Source organism: Chrysochloris asiatica, unplaced genomic scaffold (assembly GCF_000296735.1).
Source record: "Chrysochloris asiatica unplaced genomic scaffold, ChrAsi1.0 scaffold00006, whole genome shotgun sequence".
Lineage (NCBI taxonomy): Eukaryota > Metazoa > Chordata > Mammalia > Afrosoricida > Chrysochloridae > Chrysochloris > Chrysochloris asiatica.
In genome coordinates, this window is record NW_006408524.1 from 10708842 (window position 1) to 10727947 (window position 19106).

At 40.2% G+C, this 19106-nt stretch overlaps 1 protein-coding gene across 2 annotated transcripts in view; it reads left to right on the forward strand.

The window, feature by feature from the left end:
* The window catches only part of AMPH (amphiphysin), a 324014-nt gene that overhangs the window by 208248 nt on the left and 96660 nt on the right, over nt 1-19106 (forward strand). For both annotated transcript variants that reach the window (XM_006832119.1, XM_006832120.1), the window contains exons 6-7: nt 7472-7579; nt 9785-9870. In XM_006832119.1, coding sequence (XP_006832182.1) covers nt 7472-7579; nt 9785-9870 — 194 coding nt within the window. The remainder of the gene's footprint in view (nt 1-7471; nt 7580-9784; nt 9871-19106) is intronic.

The window sequence follows — 19106 nt, forward strand, 5'->3', positions numbered from 1 at the left end:
CCGTAAGGATTTACACCCTCGGAAACCCTGTACAGGGTCGCTATGGGTCGGAACCGACTCGACGGCACTTAACAACAACAACAACAACTTGAGAGTAACTCTCTGTTCTCTGAAACCATCTAGGCAGTGGGTTCTGGGTTCTGGGCAGAGGCCCTCCACTCGGAATTTCGGCCCTGCCCTTCAGGCCCACTGCCATGGCAATTCTTTTCCATTGACTTTGGGCAGCCCCACTCACCTCGTCCATCTGAATGGTGACCCCTCTTACCCCAGCCCTGGCAAGCCCTCCAACGTGGTAGCCTCTTCCCTCTAATTTTAGGCAGAGACTCATCTTATCAGCAGCTCCAGAATTGAGATGGTGAAGAAGCCAACCCCTTGAAACTTAGGAAATTGTGGTCTCACCTTTAGCAACCCCAGAGGTCAGGGCCCTACCTTTTGAGATGGAGGCAGCTCTGTTTCCCATATTCCTTTTCACTTCAGTTTCTGCTTCCTGGTTCCTTGGTCTCTAGAAGAGGTCATCAAGTGTCACAAAGCTCTCCAGATCTACAGATAACTGTCTAGAGGCACCCCATTCTGCTAGAAAGGGTCGGAAGGTGCTCACCTTCCTTACTTCCTGGGTCAGAGAGACTAACTTCTCTGCCAAATGTGCCTGTCTCCTGGTTCTGCTGCTGCAGCGTCTCTGCCACTGCTTCCCACGGCCATCTCCAGTGCTGCGGCTCTCCTCACTACCTTCCAAGCCCTCATCAGAATTCTAAATTCTCTTGTAGTTGTCTATCTTAGCATTAAATTCTGTCTTCGTAGCTAATGCTGCTATAACAGAAATATCACAAGTGAATGCCTTTAGAAACTGGACATTTATTTTCTGTTTATTTACTTTCAGTTTAGGAGGCTAGACACCAAATTCAGAGTACAAGCTCTAGGGAAATGTTCTTGTCTCCTTTCAACATCTGTCTGTAGTGGAGATCCTTGTACACCTGGGTATCAATTTTCCCCAGGATCTAGGAGACCACAGAGCAGGCACCACACGTCCAAAGGAGGCATTCCATTCCTAGGTGTTCTTTCTTGGTGGTAATAGGTTCTTCCCCTGCTCAAATCTCTCTCCTTTTATCTCTTGAAAAACATCCATAAATCAGATTAGGGGGCTATTGGGATTAAGGGTTAATCCTTTTGTTAGTTTATCACACCAAATCACATCATGGGGGAAAGCTACACCTTAACTGCCAAACCTCTGAGAATCCTGGCCAAGGATTCTCAAGTTGACACAAAATGTTAACCATCACATGAAATGTTAACCTTCTATTAAAAAAAAAAAGCTAAAATTTATTAACTCTATCTTATTTAGGGGAGTTGATTCTTTTTTTCAACTTTGCCTAATATCAGTTAGATAAGGAAATAAAAATGATTTGTTTTCCAACACAAAAATCTGTGCATGAAAATGAGTGATGGTTTACAAAATATCACACCCACCCTGGTAAGTAAGGCTGTACACTGAAATGGCTTGTCAGTTACATAAAAAATTAGTCACATTATTTATTTCACTTCTTGTTTATAAATAACAAAAAAGAGATGATCTAGTGCACTTTTTCACCTTATTACCAAACTTGATGTAAGTTAAACTTAGACTCTTAAAAAATCAAATTCATCTTCAAACAACCAAGATTTACAACTTGGGAGATATTAAAGGAGTGCTCCTCCCCAAACCCTAGGACAGAAGGAAAGTCTACAAATAAGAATTTTATGAATCTGTATTTACGGTGTCAGTCACCCAAGGCCAGTGCTTCAAAAAGGGGGGCGTAGTTAATCTTACAGTCCAGGAACAGAGGACTCTAAGACCATCAAGGGAAAAGACCATGTGCGGAATGTAGGACCCTATCCAGAGATGCAGCAACACCAGAGATGGAGGCAGAGTAGAGGACATAGAAAAATAGAGCAGCTGAAGACTCTAGACTTGTGGAAAGAGAAAGACTGAGTGCTGGCAGCCAGGAAGCAGGCTTCCAGAATATGCCCTTTGGTTGTTTACATTATTATATATTCTCCCACAAAAACAACAACACAGAGGGAATAGAAGAAAATAATGTTGAATGATGATTCACGGAGGAGATTGTAATCATTGCAATGAAACAATGAGTGTAAAACCGATGTTCTCCCATGTTAACTATCGCTCAAGTCACCATAAACACTTTAAAATAAAGTTGCTGTTGTTGCCAGGTGCCATTGAATTGATTCCGACTCATTGTGTCCAAAATGCACAACAGTACAAAACACTGTTCAGTCCTGTACCAAAGTCACAATTTTTTTATTTGAGACCATTGTGGTTGCCACTATGTCATTCCATATTGCTGCGGTCTTTCACTTTTTCGTTGACTCTCTACCATGTATGACATCTTTTTCCAAGACCTCGTCCTCCCTGACAACACGTCCAAAGAACTAGAGATAGAGTCTCACCATCCTCACGTCTAAGGAGCATTCTGACTATACTTCTTTCAAAACAGATTTGTTTGTTCATCTAGTATTCCATGGTACTTTCCATATTCTTCTCCAGCATTATAAATGAAATGCATCAATTCTTCTCTGATCTTCCTTATTCATAGTCCAACTTTCAGATGCATATGAGGAGATTGGAAATATCATGGCTTGGGTAATGCTCACCCTTAATCCTAAAACTAACATCTTTACTCTTTTAACACTTTGAGAAGTATTTTGAAGCAGTGTTGTCTAATGTATTACATCATTTGATTTCTTGACTGCTGTTTCTATGAATGTTGATTGTGGATCCAAGAAAAGTGAAATCTTTGACAACTTCAATATTTTCTCCATTTGTCATGATGCTATTTATTGGTTCAGTTGTGAGGAATTTTGTTTTCTTTACATTGGACTGCAATCCATACTGAAGACTGTAGTGTTTCATCTTCATCAGTAAGTATTTCAAGTCTCCTTTGTCTTCAGAAAGCAAGGTTGTTTTAGCTGCATGTCTCAGGTTGTTAATGAGTCATCCTCTAATCCTGATGCCATGTTCTTCTTTATAGAATCCAGCTTCTCAGTTTATTTGCTCAATATACAGACTGACTAAGTATGGTGAAAGGATACAACCCTGGCAAACACTTTTCTTGATATTTAAGTCATTCAATGTCTCCTTCTTCTGTTCTAATAACTGACTCTGGACACAGGTTCTCACAAGGAGAATTAAGTATTCTTTTTTTTAATGTTTTATTGTGAATTATGTGATAGTTTACATGGGAGAACATTAGCTTTACATTCATCCTATTGTATATTGTTTCATTGCCATGGTTACACTCCCCTCCATGCATCATCAACCAACCAAAGGGTATATATCCTGCAAGCCTGCCCTGCGGTCATCAGCACACAATCCATCTCTCTGTCTGGGTCTAGAGTACCCAGCCGCTCCATCTCTGATGTCACTGTTTCTCTGGGTAGAGTCCCGCACTCTGCTCTTCTCCCTTGATGGTCCCAGGGACTTCCATCCTGGACTGAAAAGTCAATCACTGCCCCTCTTTTGCTACAAAACGTCTACCTTTACATTTCCAACCCTCACAGTCATCCCTGATAACAATTACTTACTATTGCACCATAAGAGACCTATCCCCATCTCCTTTCATCAGCTCCTCCCATACAGACTGGATACTACTCAGAGGAGATTCTACCTTCCTCCCCATGCTCTGGATCTAGGCTGCCTCTTGAAAGCTTGTAAGTCAGTCACTTCTTGCCTTTGTAACCCGCCTGCCTCATTTTGGGTAGCCAATGTCCAAGTTGCCAATTCCTGTCTACTCTGTATATGGAGGGTGGGAATGATTCTCCCTGTAAGGATTTGTTCCCTCTTTTAAGCTACTACATCCATAAGTGTAGGCCAAGTTCATCAAATTGTATTAAATTACTCTTTTTTTCCTCTTCTTTCTTCTTCTAGTTGAGCTCTGATCATGCAGTCATTGAAGCCAGGTCAAGTGGGTATTATCTGCAGGTGTGGGTGTCCTTATGCACATGCCCTCAACTCTTTTTGGCACCATGACTCTATTAATTCCTTCCATCTGCTGATTCTTTCTGTGTCATTCAGTTTTGTACCCATTCTTGTTATTGTTAAGTGCCACCAAGGAGTCAGTTCAGACTCATGACGATCTTGTGGAGGGATTCCAAGGAGTGGCTGGTGAGTTTGAATCACTGACCTTGTGGTTCAAACTGAACTTGTGGTCCAGCACTTACCCTACAGCGCTATGCCAGAACCCCATTGAATCTGTCAATATGACAACATGAGGCTTAACTTTTTTTCTTCAATGCTTTCAGCTTGGGAAATGCTGCAAGTGTTCTTCTCTTTTGATTTTCTAGTTCAAAGTCTTTATACATTTTATTATAAAACTTTACTTAGTTTTCATGAGTTGCCCTTTGAAATTTTCTGTTCAGCTCTTTAATTTTATTATTTCTTCTATTCCGATCAGCTACTCTATTGCAAACCACAAGGTCAGCAGTTCGAAACTACCAGCTGTTCCGCAGGAGAAAGATGAGGCTTTCTGCTCCCGTAACGATTTACAGCCTCGGAAACCCTGTACAGGGTCGCTATGAGTCGGAACCGACTCCATGGCGCATAACTACCACCACCACTCTACAACCAAGAACAAGTTTCACAGTCTTTTCTGACATTCATTTTAGTCTTTTCTTTCCTTTCTCCCTTTGTAATGGCCATGGTGTATCCATATGTGTGTATCAATATTTCTTTAGAGAATAAAAAGATTTATTTCTTTTTCATGCTATTTTCAAAAAATAATATTTTATTGTCTTTTCAGTGAAGGTATACACAGAAGTATAGGTTCCCTTGCAACAATTTCTACAGAAATTGTTTACTGACACTTGCTACATTCCTCATAATATGTGAACAATTCTTACTATTTCTGTTGTGTTTGTTGTGGTTTCAATGCATCATAGACTTCAAATCCTTCTATAAGTGGGCTGCCAACTAATGCCATTATACTCTAACATCTCTGAGGCTTGTATACACTTGGACTGAAATCTGGCTCTTGTTTTTGTGCTTTTTGTTTTGACACAAAATAAGGTGGGACCTGGGCTGCAAGAAGACTATAGCATTTCTGCTCACCCCTCAACTTTCAACTGTCCTTACATGCTTGTAAGGCAGAGGAAATCTCTCTCAATCCTCTTCATTTCCCAGTGGTAAACATTTTATTTGTTGTTTTGTACTAGACTCGTGTTGGGAGAAGGAGGATTCTCTGCTCCCCTTTTCTAACTGTGTCTTAGGTAATGTCTGCTTTGTATTTGTAGTTAATCTTGAGCTGAAGTTTCATGTTCTTTCCCAACCAACAGCAGACTCCTACTTACTGTAGGAAGAGGATCTTGGTTGCATGAAGGTTTTCTGCCTCTCCTCCAGTAGTAGATATTTTCTTTTCTTTCTTTTTTTTTTTTTTTTAAATCTTCTATGCTTCTGAACTTGTAGCAGTGATCTTTACTTAAGTTCTAGAATGCAGTGTGATTCCTGTCTCTACCTGTAGAATAAGCACTAGATAACAGGTCACTGTGAACCACAAGGTCAGCAGTTCATACTCACCTGGTGCTCCTCTGAAAGCCTATACAGGGTCACTATGAGTCGGAACCAACTGGATGGCACTTAACAACAATATCCTAGAACCAAACAAACTTGCTTCTACTCCTTGAGAAGCAACAGATGTTTTGCCACATCCTCAAGTGGCTTAAAAACTTTGCTTTGTAAGAGAAAAGGGTACAGGCAGTAGGCCGGACCTCCCTGAACAGCTGTAGGTCATCTCTTTCAGACCTTCACTTCTTTCTGGTTTCCTTCCCTGTCTCCAAACTTTCTCATAGTAGCCACTAGATGCCCATAGAAGAGGTCTTTCCCATAAGTGCAAGCTCCCTTTGTGTTTAGTATGCCCAGCTATTCCAAATGGGCTCATTAGCCCACAGTAGACCTTTAACAATTTATTGAAACAGCTGACCTCTTCTTAACCTACTTATGTGGTGGTCACAACTTTTTCTTATGGTTTGTATCTTCTTTGAAAATGAGATTGCCTTAGGACCTCAGGTTTCAGTTGCACTTAAGAAAAATTATGATTTTGTAGATCACCAAACTGTGTTTCTTCTTGTTGTTTTGGGAGTGAAATGATTTGCAGTACCTGTATACAGGGGGATTCAAAAAGTTCATGGAAAAGTGGAATTAAAAGATAATGGAATTTTTTTTCATGAACTTTTGAAGCCACCTGATATAATTAGAAGCAGAAGCCACTTGTTGTTGTGAAGTGCTGTCAAGTCGGTTCTGACCCATAGCAACCCTATGTAGGGTTTCCGAGGAGCAGCTGGTGAGCTCAAACTGCCGACCTTGCAGTTCAAACTGCTTTTCAGTCTGGCACATTAACCCAAAGCACCACAAAGCAGAAGTCACTAGGCATAAGTATATTTCAGATCTTAGCTGATTCTAATGAATAGAGGGTTGAAATACACTGCTATAAAAGGGATTCCGTAGGAAGTAAATGTTTTCTAGAACTGTGGTAAGTGTAAGTTAGTTTCATTTAGAATTATACACCAAATCCTAATATAATCCTTTTGTTGTTGTTGTTAAGTGCCATTGAGTCCGTTCCAAACCATAGCAACCCTGTATAGAGTTTCCAAGGCACAACCTGTGAACTAGAACTACCAACTTTGCAGTTCAAACCATCTATGCAGTTCAGTGCATTAACCCACAGCGCCACACCCGGATTCCTTTGTTGTTGTTGTTGTTGTTAAGTGCCATCGAGTCGGGTCCGACCCATAGCGACCCTGTACAGGGTTTCCGAGGGTGTAAATCTTTACGGGAGTAGAAAGCCTCATCTTTCTCCCGGGGAGCGGCTGGTAGTTTCGAACCGCTGACCTTAAGGTTCACAGCCCGATTCGTAACCACTACGCTACCAGAGCTCCTTTAGCTATCTTCAAAATGGAACATTTAAAGGTTCTCAATGGAGGCAAATAAAAAGTAACATTTACTCCCTTCCCCCAGAAGATTTTTTAATTTGTCTGGTCTTTCTTTCCACATACTTGACTTTCAGCTCCCCATGTTGTTGTTGTTATGTGCTGTTGAGTCGGTTTCGACTCATAGCGACCCTACACAGGGTTTCTGAGGCTGTAAATCTTTACGGGAGCAGACCGCCTCATCTTTTTCCTGCGGAACCACTGGTAGTTTCGAACTGCTGATCTTGCGGTTCACAGCCCTATTCGTAACCACTATGCTACCAGAGCTCCTTCAGCTCCCCATGATTGGCCTAATTCTCATCAGAAGAAAGATCTTAAACTTATGATTTCCACATAAAGGGTGGAAGATTGAAGTATTTCTTCCAGAAGTAATTTGTCTACTGAAATTTCAGGCTGTGTTCAGTCAGAGTCTGCAGCTGCTCTCAAAGTCTGCAGGTAAAGAAACAAGAACCTCTCTGGTCATGAGTCTTGGTTAGCGTATGTATTTCTCTGTTGGCAGAATCGTATCGCAAAGCGGAGCAGGAAGCTGGTAGACTATGACAGTGCCCGCCATCATCTCGAGGCTTTGCAGAGCTCCAAAAGGAAGGATGAGAGTCGGATCTCCAAGGTAAGAATTCATGTAAGCTTATGCCACTGTTCACAGCCCACATGTCAACATGTTTTATAAGCTACAGCAGCTTTGCTTTTTAGACTGAAATACCCTCTTTTTAAAGGAAATTTAAAAGAGGACAGAATTTAAGCTGATCCATGGTGCTTTTGGAATGCTTTTCAAAAGCTTTTAAATTAATAAGATTTTTTTTCTTGTAATTATACAGTTTGTGTGGGTGACACCAACTTAGGCATTTTGGTAATAAAAGACTTTCCCCCCCAGTAGTGTTGCATAATCAAAAAAGTAGTAAGTGTACCTGTAGGTTCTGTGATTATGGTCCATGCTAAATACTGAAATGTCAATGCAGATGTGATACTGAGTTTGTAGATGTCAGGCATAGCTTGTGGTTCTCTGAGGTTATAGACATAGGCTTTGTTGTTGTTTAAGTGCTGTTGAGTCGGCTCTGACTCCTAGTGAACCTATGTAGAATAGACAGAAGCACCGCCCAGTTCTGCACCACCCTCACAGTTGTTACACTTGAGCCCATTGCTGCTGCCACTGGGACAAGCCATCTCGTTGGGGGTCTCCCTCTTTTTCACTGACCCTCTACTTTATCAGTCATGATATCCTTCTCCAGGGACTGGTCCCTCCTGGTAATATCCCTCCTGGTGAAAGTATGAGACACAAAGTGTGGCCTTGTTGGCTTCTAAGGAGCATTCTGGTTGTAATTCTTCCAACCCAGATTTGTTTGTTCTTCTGACAGTCTATGGTACCTTTAATATTCTACTCCAACCCCAAAACTCAAATGCATTAATTCTTCTATGGTCTTCCTCATTCATGCTTAGCTTTCTTTTAGGGAACCATCTCAGTAAATTTTACCATGTACGGCAGTAACTTAAAGGTATGAACTAACCGAAGTCACCTACTAACTACTCTGTCTGCTTTTGGTATTTTGCCTCGTATATGATTACACACAACTTGTTTTGCTGTTGTATAAGGTTACACACAACTGCCTATACAGTCTTTCTCTATTATATATTGAAACACATTTCTCTACTGCTTAAATCATTTGTTGTAATTGTTGTTAGGTACTGTCGAGTTGGTTCCAACTCTTGGAGAACTTATACAGGACCAACCACTACAGGGTCCTGTGCTAACCTCTCACGTTGTTACGCTTGAATCCATTGCTGTACTGTTACCTGAAAAATAAAATCTAAATTTCTTAATATAGTGCATGGGACCTTCACAACTTGTGTCAGGTTCACCCTTATCAGTGTCCAGGTTGCCTTCCCTTTTCTGTTTTTCACCAGTGAACACACATTACTCAAGCTCTAGCTGCCATTCATGAGGGCCTCAGAGATGCCGTACACCATGGTCAGTGCTTCATCTACATTGAACCCCAAATGAAACCCATTGCCACTGAGACCATTCTGACTCACCACAATCCTATAGGGCATACTAGACCCGCACCAAAGGGTTTCCAAGGCTGTGATCTTACAGAAGCAGAGAATCACATCTTTCTGCTGGAAAGAAACTGGTGGATTCAAACTGCTGACCTTTGGATAGCAGCCAAATGCTTAATCATAGTATCATTAGGACTCCTTCATCTGCATGATCTTTCCTTAATTGTAACAAAGACCTGTGAGGTTATCACTACCATCTCCATTATATGGATGTGGTATTGGAGGCACAAAAGAGTATAGCGATGCACCAAGGTCACACAGCTTGTCCATTGGAATTCCAACCCAAACCACTCGCTGTTCAGTATTCTCACCTCCTTTATTAAATTCTTGCATATTTAGTTAAAATCTCACCTGCTCTGAGGAAGCATTCATGTTCTCTGCAGCATCTTCCTGGCTAGCTTGATGCATGCACATGAGTCCCCTTGTCATCTAGTCAGACTCCCCACTAGACTGAGAGTTTCCTCGGGGGAGCATTCATACTCAGTATCCAAGAAGCTTGCATAGTTTTGAACAATGAATGAATCAGTCACCAACTACAAAAGTAACCATTGTAATCAACAAAGTTTTTTCTATTTTAATGAATTTTAATATTTCATTTTTTTAATTGAAAATAAATAAATGGATTGTACCCAGGTGAGTGTGTTTGCAGGCTGTCCAAATGTCAACATTTTAAATTAAAAACAATGTTGTATATAGAAATTGATTTTGCTTTTATGTGATTTTCTTTTTAGTTGAAACAAATAGTATGTGTTGTTTCTAGGCAGAAGAGGAATTTCAGAAAGCACAGAAAGTGTTTGAAGAGTTTAATGTAGATTTACAAGAGGAGTTACCTTCCTTGTGGTCAAGGTAAAGACATTTCTTTTTAGAGGTTCAATGTCACACTTTGTCTTCATTGCCTGTGTTCCTTCAGTGCTGTGCAGTAGAAATGCTCTGTAGCTACACTTTTTAATGTAGTAGCCACTAGCCATATGTGGCTGTTAAGTACTGGAAATGTAACTAGTATGATTAAGGAAATGAATTTTAAATTTAATGGCAATTATTCATTTCTGATACAATCTTTATTATTTCCTCCTTTTGCTTGCTTAGGTTTAGGTTGGTCTTTGTTACCCAGTGACTTGAAATTAGGCTATTAAGTTTGAGATTGTTATTCTTTTTTTTTTTTTACCATACCCATTTTACAGCTATAAATTTTCCTTTAAGCACAGCCTTAGCTGCACTCCACAGGTATATACATTTTCATTCATCTTAATGTATTTTCTTTGGTAATTCCCCTTTTGACTCCTTGATTCTTTTAAAGTGCTTTGCTTTGTTGCCACATATTTGCAAATTTCCCCAATTTATTTATATTATTGTTTTTTAATTTCAATGTATTGTGGTCTGAGAACATATTTGGTATGATTTCAATCTTTTAAAATTCACCGAGGCTTGTTTTATGTCCCAGCATATGACCTATCTTTGAAAATGCTTCATGTGACGAGAAGAATTCATATTTTGTTGTTGTTATTGCATGGAGTTTTCTATAGATGTCTGTTAGGTCTCGTTGGCTTCTAGTGTTGTTTGTGTCATTTTATTTCTTTTTGTTCTCTGGCTAGTTGTCCTATATATTAAATAAAGTGAGATATTGAACTCACCAGCTGTTGTTGAATTGTCTATTTCTCCCTTTATTCTGTCAGTCTTTCTACATGGATTTTGGAGTTTTGTTGTTAGGTGCATATGTTTATAATGCACTATAACTTTTGATGGATTAATAATTTTACCTATTTTTTCATAAAATCTGTTTTATGAGATATTGATAGAGCCATTTCAGCTCTCTTTTAATTACTGTTTGTGTGGTGCATCTTTTCTGTTATTATTATTATTTTTTTTACTTTCAATCAATTTGTACCTTTGATTTTGAAGCACATCTGTTATAGCATAGACTTGAATCATGTGTCTTTTTAAATTAATTTCTTCAGTGGATGTTGTTAAGTGCCATTGAGTCCATTCCAACTCATAGTGACCCTACATATGATTTCCAAGGCTATAAATCTTTGCAGGAGCAGAAAGCCTCATCTTTCTTCCACAGAGCTGCTAGTGAGCTTGAACCTATGACCTTGTGGTTTGCAGTCCAGTGTTTATCTAACAGAGCTACCCTTCAATGTCATTTTGATAAGTTTAATTCTAAAATATTGCTAAGATGTGCAATTACGTCTTTTTTGTTTCTCTATCCCCCCCTTCATTACTTTTTCCTTTGTGTTAAATAGATATTTTCTAATATACCATTCTAGTGTTTTAACTGTATCATTTTTCTTTGTGGTTGTCCTGAGTGTTAATATTACAGATAGTTTAAAAATAATCTAGTTCAGGTTGATACTAAATTAATTTCAGTAGCATTCAAAAACTTTACTTTAAGATAGCTCCATTCTCTCCCCACTCCTTGGTACTATAATGGTCATCCAAATGGTATCTTTTTATATTATAATTCCATTCATGCATTTTTATAATTATTGATTTATGCAATTGTTTATCAAATTGTATAGGAGAAAAAACAATTATAAACAAAAAATACATTTATGTTATCTTTGTTCTTTGGAAATTTAGTTGAGTCTTGGTAAGAATCAAAGGAGTAGTTTAAATAAGAAATATTTAACAGTAAAGGAAAGCATTCTAAGCAGATGAGACTGCTTGTGCTAAGGCATTGCTCCTGAATACATCCTGGTTTTTTTATGATGCTGGATGAAAGCCCCATGTAACTGGTATATCAGGACTAAGGGAGATGGTGACATGAAACACACTCTAGGCCAAATCCAGGAGAACTCCGTAGGACTTTACATTTTATTCTGAGTTCAAGGGATACCACCAAGACTTTGAAAAAAATGAGTGTCATGATCTAATTTACATAATGGAATTATGTAAAATCATGTGATTCTTGTGTGGATGGTGTGTGAAATGGATGAAGATTAGACACTGGGGGAGAAGCTTTTGGAGCAGTCCAGGAGAACAATGAAGCTTCTTTGAGTTAAGATTGTAGCAATGGGGATGAAGAGAAGTAGTTTTTCGACACATTTTGTAGGTAGAATTGGCAGAACTTAGCAATTGGAGTCCTGGTATAGTGCTGTTGGTTAATGCACCAGACTGCAAAGTCGTTTGAAGTTCAAGTTCACCAGCTGCTCCTTGGAAACCCTATACAGGGTCACTATGGGTTGGAATCAACTTGACGGCACTTAACAACAACAAGAAGCAATTGATTGGATATAAAAGTAAGGAGTTGATAAGTAGGACCCCAGGTTTGCAGCCTAAGGAAGTAGTACATGGTACTGGGAGTTTCTCTGAGATTAAGCAGGCTGGGAGGGGGAACATACTTTGTAAAACAAGAAGACTTTGAACAGTTTTAGATAGGGTGACATCTAATGATTCTTTATAATCCCAATGGAGGTGGAAAACTGAAAGTGGTTAGGAAGAGAGGTCTGGAGCAGAGAAATCAAACTAGGAGCTGTCAGTATACAGATGTTCAAGTAATGGGCATGGATGAGATCCACTAAGAGAGAAGAGAAGAGATCCCAGGACTATGCCTTGAGGGCAGTCATGGTGTGGTACTATGGGTTAATGCACTGAATTGCAAAGTTGGTTTGAACCACAAGGTTGGCAGCTCACCAGCTGCACCCTGGAAATCATGATGGGTCGGAACCTACTTGATGGCACTTACCAACAACAACGCCTTGAGAAATAATGACCCAATTTAGATGTTGGTTCAGGAGGGATAAAGAGCAATGGTATCATAGTTGTTACAAGTTAGGCTGCTAACCTCTAGGTCAGCAGTTCGAGATGAGCAGCTGCTCCACAGGAGGAAGATGAGGCTTTCTGCTCCTGTAAGGATTTATAGCCTCAGAAAACCTATACAGGGTCACTGTGAGTCAGAGCCAACTCTACTGCACTTAACCACAACTATCACCACAGGAAGGACGGTATGGTGCTATTGGATAAGTACTGGACTACAAACCACAATGTCGGCAGTTCAAACCCACCAGCTGCTCCTGGGAAACCCTATACAAGGTCACTATGAGTTAGGACAGACTCAACAGCACTTAACAACAACAACAACACAGGAGGGAGAGTTTGAAGAAGATTGGGAAGGAGCAACATAAGTTAACAGGAAAACCAGAGAGTTTGGAGTCATAGAAATGAAGATCCAGAATCATGTCTATGAGTGAATACTTCGATTCCAGTAAGAGGAAGACTGAAAAGGATCCTCTGATTTGGGGCCTCATGAGAGCCGTTGATGACTTTGACAGGAGCTGTTTCAGTGAGTGCTGGAGGTAGAGGCCTGATTGAAGCATATCGATGAGGAAATGAGAAACCGGAAGTAACATGTGTAGACAATTGTCTCAAATTTTGAGAAAGGTGTGCGACAAGGTTGTATTCTTTCACCATACTTATTCAACCTGTATGCTAAGCAAATAATCTGAGAAGCTGGGTTCTGTGAAGAAAAACGTGGCATCAGGATTGGAGGAAGACTCATTAATAACCTGCAATATGCAGATGATACAACTGTGCTTGCTGAAAGTGAAGAGGACTTAAAACATTTACTGATGAAGATCAAAGAGCACAGCCTTCAATATGGATTACATCTCAATGTAAAGAAAACAAAAAATCCTTACCACTGGCCCAATAAACCACATTCTTATCAATGGAGAAAAGATTGAAGGTCCTTAAGGACTTCATTCTTCTTAGATCAACTATCAACACTCACGGAAGCAACTGTCAAGAGATCAAACAACGTATTGCATTAGGCAAATCTGCTGCACAAGACCTTTTTAAGTTGTTGAATAACAAAGATGTCAGCTTGAACACCAAGGTGCGCCTGACCCAAGCCATGGTATTTTCAGTAACCTCATATGCATGGGAAAGCTGGACAGAAATAAGGAAGACCGTAGAAGAATTGATGCTTTTGAGTTATGGTGTTGGAGAAGAATATTGAAAGTGCCATGGACTGCCCATAGAACCAACAGATCTGTGTTGGAAGAAGTGCAGCCAGAGTGCTCCTTGGATGCCAAGATGGCCAAACTTTTTCTCTCATACTTTGGACATATTGTTGGAAGGGACCAATCGCTGGAGGAGGATATCATATTTGGTAAGGTGGAGGGTCAGAGAAAAAGAGGAAGACCCCCAGCGAGATGGATTGGTCAAGTGGCAGCATTGATGGACTCAAGCGTGGCAACAGTAGTGAGGTTGGCCCAGGATCGGGCAGTGTTTCATTCTGCTGTGCATAAGATCGCTGTGGGTCGGAACTGACTCGATGGCACCTAACAACAACAACAACAAGGAAGCAGAGAAATGAAACACTGCATAGACGAGAATGTGGGTTCAATTTGAAAAGAGGAAATACTAGTGTAGGAGTATGTTCATATATTCTAAAGGAGATTATAGTTCAGAGAGGGTCTATGGATGGTGCAAATGATGAATGCACTTGGCTGCTGACCAGAAGATTAGAGGTTCAAGCCCATCTTGAGGCACTTCCGATGAAAGACCTGGCCAGATTCTTGGGAAAAATCAGCCTTTGAAAACCTTGCTCTGACACAAATGACATCACCATGGGTCAGAACCAATTCAGTAACAAGAGGTTTTATAGTTGATAGGAAATGTTAAGCAGGTATTAAGGAGAAAATGCTTCAAAGAATATTCTTGAGCTAAATTTATAAAAGGTAAATTTTTATAAATTTACAAAATTCATAATTTATACATTTATAATTTTTATAAATTTAAATTCTTGAGCTAAATTTATAAAATAGTAACAATTTGGGTGAAAAGAATATTGCTAGCTTGAGATAAAGCATGAATCAAGGCATGGGGGTTGACACAGATTTGGATTTCATAGAAGTTTAATTCATTTAATGTAGTTCGAATTTAGAGTGAATGTGTCTGGACTGGGTATTACAGGGATAAAGCAAGAGGGAAGTAGGGTCAGATTCTTTTATCATTCATTCATCAAATACTTATTGACTACTCCCTGTGTATCAGGAGTCCTGGTGTGGCACTGTAGGATATGCACTGGACTGCTGACCTCAAGGTCCGCTCTTCAGAAACCCTATCCAGGGTGGCTATGAGTTGGAATAGATTCAATGGTACTTAGCAACAAGTGTATACTAAACACTCTTTTATGTGCTAGGGATCCTGTGCTAAAGATTTATGCTTTCATGAAGTTTATAATAAAGGAGGAGGAAAGGCAATTACCAAGAAAACAAACAGATTAAAAGCTCCCGATGAATTTAGTTCAGAAAATAAAATAATAGAGTAATGCAGAGTACTGGTAAGAAGGTTAGATTGGGTGGTTAGGGAAGATTTCTCTCAAAAAGATAGAGGACATATGAGGAAAAGAAATTTGGGAGAAGTACTGAGTTTCCAATGTGCTGAATTTGGAGAACTGCTAGGAAGTCTGAAAGGATATGATGTCTAGTTAGCTATTGAGCTAAGTAGATTCGCAGCTCTGTAGGGAGTTTGGAGCGCCATTGTCACATGGATGGCAGCTGATGCCAGCAGAGTCAGTGAGGTTTGTAGTAAGATCACATGGCAAAATGGGATCAAAGACAGAACCTTCAAGAGACCATCATTTCAGGGGTGTTCAGAGGAACAGGAACCCACAGAAGGGACTGAAACACTACTGAGAGTTGTTTAAAGAGATCTGGAAGAAAAAAATATCTCAAAAGCCAAGAATGGAGAGAAATTTTAAAATAAGGGAATGGCGTTTACATCAGGCATTTTGAGACCGTGAAAGAGGATGTAGCAATGGTGGAATGATTTGGACTCCTGGTGTGGCGCTCTAGGATCAGCACTGGACTGTGAACCACAAGGACTGTGAACCATAGATTCCAGTTCTACCAGATGCTCCTCAAAAACGCTCTACAGTGTCACTATGAGTCGGGACCTACTCGACAGCCCTTAACAACAACATTTACATCAGAGAGATCAGGTAGATGAGCACTGAAAATATGTTGTCATAGAAAACTGGGAGATTCCTGAACTTCCAGAGACGTTTCAATGGATGATGGGGTCATATTCAATTTCAGGCATTAATTTAAAACTGGAAAATGAGGAATCAGAAAGAGTGAATGCCATGTGTTATTTCGAGGACCTTGACTCTGATGTACATGCAGAAAACCAGGCAGCAGATGTAGGGGGTGATGGGGCAAAGGAACCCTTTTAAAAATAGCTTCTGTCCTTTTAAGATGACAGAGTCAGTAACAACTGTAGAATTGTTTAGGATTGAAGATACATGAGTCAAGTAGGGAAAAAGAGTGGACTGCGGTTATTGTCAGCCTAGCCAAAAATGTTGAGGGATATGCCACAGGACCCCAAAACTGATCAAGCAAAATGCTACGTTGGAAGGGGGCAGTAGTCTGAAAGAAAAGAAACTGATCTCAGATTTAAAGAAAAAGCCAGCCGGTGGGATGGAAAGGAATGAATGAAGTGATCTTGTGGCCTAGGGAATTAGCTCAATTGGTGAGCCATGGGGTGTTCCCATTTCCAAAGAGGAATAGTTGTAACTGATGGCCTGAATAATTGTGTGCAGAGGGAAATCAATGCAGAAGGTGTGGTGTTTATTAAAGTTTCTGGGGTAACAGAGGCAAGCAAGTTAGAGGACCAGATTTCTGCTTGGATAAACATTTGAATGTCAAGATAATGCCATGTGAGCATTTGGATTTGGTGAAGAAGCAGGAAATCAAGAGACAGTTTTCTTTGTGAACAGTGAGTGAGGTGGACCTGGAGGCTGATAAATGAGGTGGAAAGGGTTTGATTGTGCACAGGTAAATATCAGGGGATGGAGTGCAAATGAGCTTAGAGAAGCCAGAGTCAGCTAGAAGAAAAGGTTATTTTCTCACACACCATCTCCCAAAGTATGTAGGCATGGAAGAGAACCCCTCTTCTGATGCAGGGGCTCCTGGAAAGCAGGGACCCCCAGGAGAGGTAAAGCGAGGAGAGAATTTTCTGTCCTGAAAACTGAGATCAGCTCAGCGGGTATGCCTTTCTACTGTTCTGAGAACAAAGAAACATCTTAATAAAGAAATTAAATTGGTTTGGACAGCTAGTCATAAGGGGGTTGTGGATGCCTCCAAGAAGTCCTTTGGGGGAAATGATAATGTCTCAGAGTCCCTTGTTTATGAAGCGCTTGTGAAATGCAGCCTTCCAAGCCGATAATACAGAACACGAGTCTAGTACTCTCTGTGGATGTATATTAATGGCACGAGTCTTTCACAAGCCAGGGTTCCAATCAGAATATGCCCTTCTAGTGAAGTGAGTGCCACGGTTTGTTTGCTTTTTTCATTTGTTTGTTCTTCATTCATTCATTCATTCACGCGTGGAATATTTACTTCATGGTTTCTATGGTCTATGCCTTGTATTTGGTGTTGCCATTCTGTGGTTGTTAAGTGCCCCTGAGTTGGCTTTGACTTATGGTGACCTCACGAATAACAGAATAAAGCACTTCCTAACCTAAGCCATCTATTTGATTGCTGGTTGGTTTAAAACCATTGGGGTGACCATTGTATCAATTCATCTCACTGAGGGCTTTCCTCACCTTCACTGGTCCTCCACTTTCCTAAGCCTGAGGTTCTTCTCCAGCAACCTTCCCTGCCCTCCCTCCACCCCCATGATGCATCCACAGTAAACAAATCAAAGTCTCAAAACAATATTCTGTGATCCTTTGGGTTTCATTAACTAGTTTTTGGAAGGAGAATATTAGAACTTTCTTTCTAATATTTCTGCCTTAGTCTGTAAATTCTGTTACAACCTGTCCACCATAGGTGTCCCTGCTGATATTTTAATTACTACCAGTGGCATAGTCATAGACTTAAAATATATACTGATGTAGATCAAAGAGCACAGCCTTACATATGGATTACAACTCAACGTAAAGAAAACAAAAATCTTCACCACTGGACCAATAAACAGCATTCTTATCAATGGAGAAGAGATTGAGGTTGTCAAGGACTTCATTCTTCTTAGATCAACTATCAACACTCACAGAAGCAGCAGTCAAGAGATCAGACGACGTATTGCATTGGCAAATCTGCTGCACAGGAACTTTTTTAAAGTATTGACGAGCAGAGATGTCAGCTTGAGGACTAAGGTGCGTCTGACCCAAGCCATGGTATTTTCAATAACCTCATATGGATGCGAAAGCTGGACAGTGAATAAGGAAGATCGTAAAAGAATTGATGCCTTTGAGTTGTGGTGTTGGAGGAGAATACTGAAAGTGCCATGGACTTCCAAAAGAACCAATAGATCTGTTTTGGAAGAAGTGCAACCAGAGTGCTCCTTGGAGGCCAAGATGGCTAGGCTTCGTCTCTTATACTTAGAACACATTGTTCGGAGAGAACAGTCATTGGAGAAGGATGTCATGCTGGGTAAGGTGGAGGGTCAGAGAAAAAGAGGAAGACCCCCAATGAGATGGATCAGCCAGGTGACATCATTGATGGCATCAAGTGTGGCGGCAGTAGTGAGGTTGGCCTAGGATCGGACATTGTTTCGTTCTGCTGTGCATGGGGTTGCTATGAGTCGGTTCTGACTCGATGGCACCTGACAACAACAACAACAGTGGCATAGAGTCCAGCATCATAGCAATGTGTAAGTTTCACTAGCAAGTGGATAGTGGGACTATAGTAATGAATTCTCCAAGAGCACTCCCTACTTTGAAAGAGTCTCTTATTTTACAAAGTGGAGAAAATCACTATATACTAAATTTAGACAAAATGTTGAATATTTTTCTAAATAAAAATACCCCCAGTTGATTGCATTCCAAAAGGAAATAATAAAAATATTAGAAAATTATAAATATTTATTCTAAAGGTCCACATTTTTTATACTGCACCAAAAAGTAAAATCATGGAGGGAAATAATAATTGATATAAAAAGAGTATTTTTTTAAATATCAGAAACACAATTTAAAAATAGAAGAATGGGTCTTTTTGATCACGTGGAGAAAGGGAGTGGCTGGGGACTCTAGACTCAAGGAAGGAGAGGGGCTGTGTGCTGGCAGCCGGGGGGCTGGCATGCAGGGTATACCCTTGGTTATTTGAATGGTTATATATTCCTGAGTGCTTCGGTGT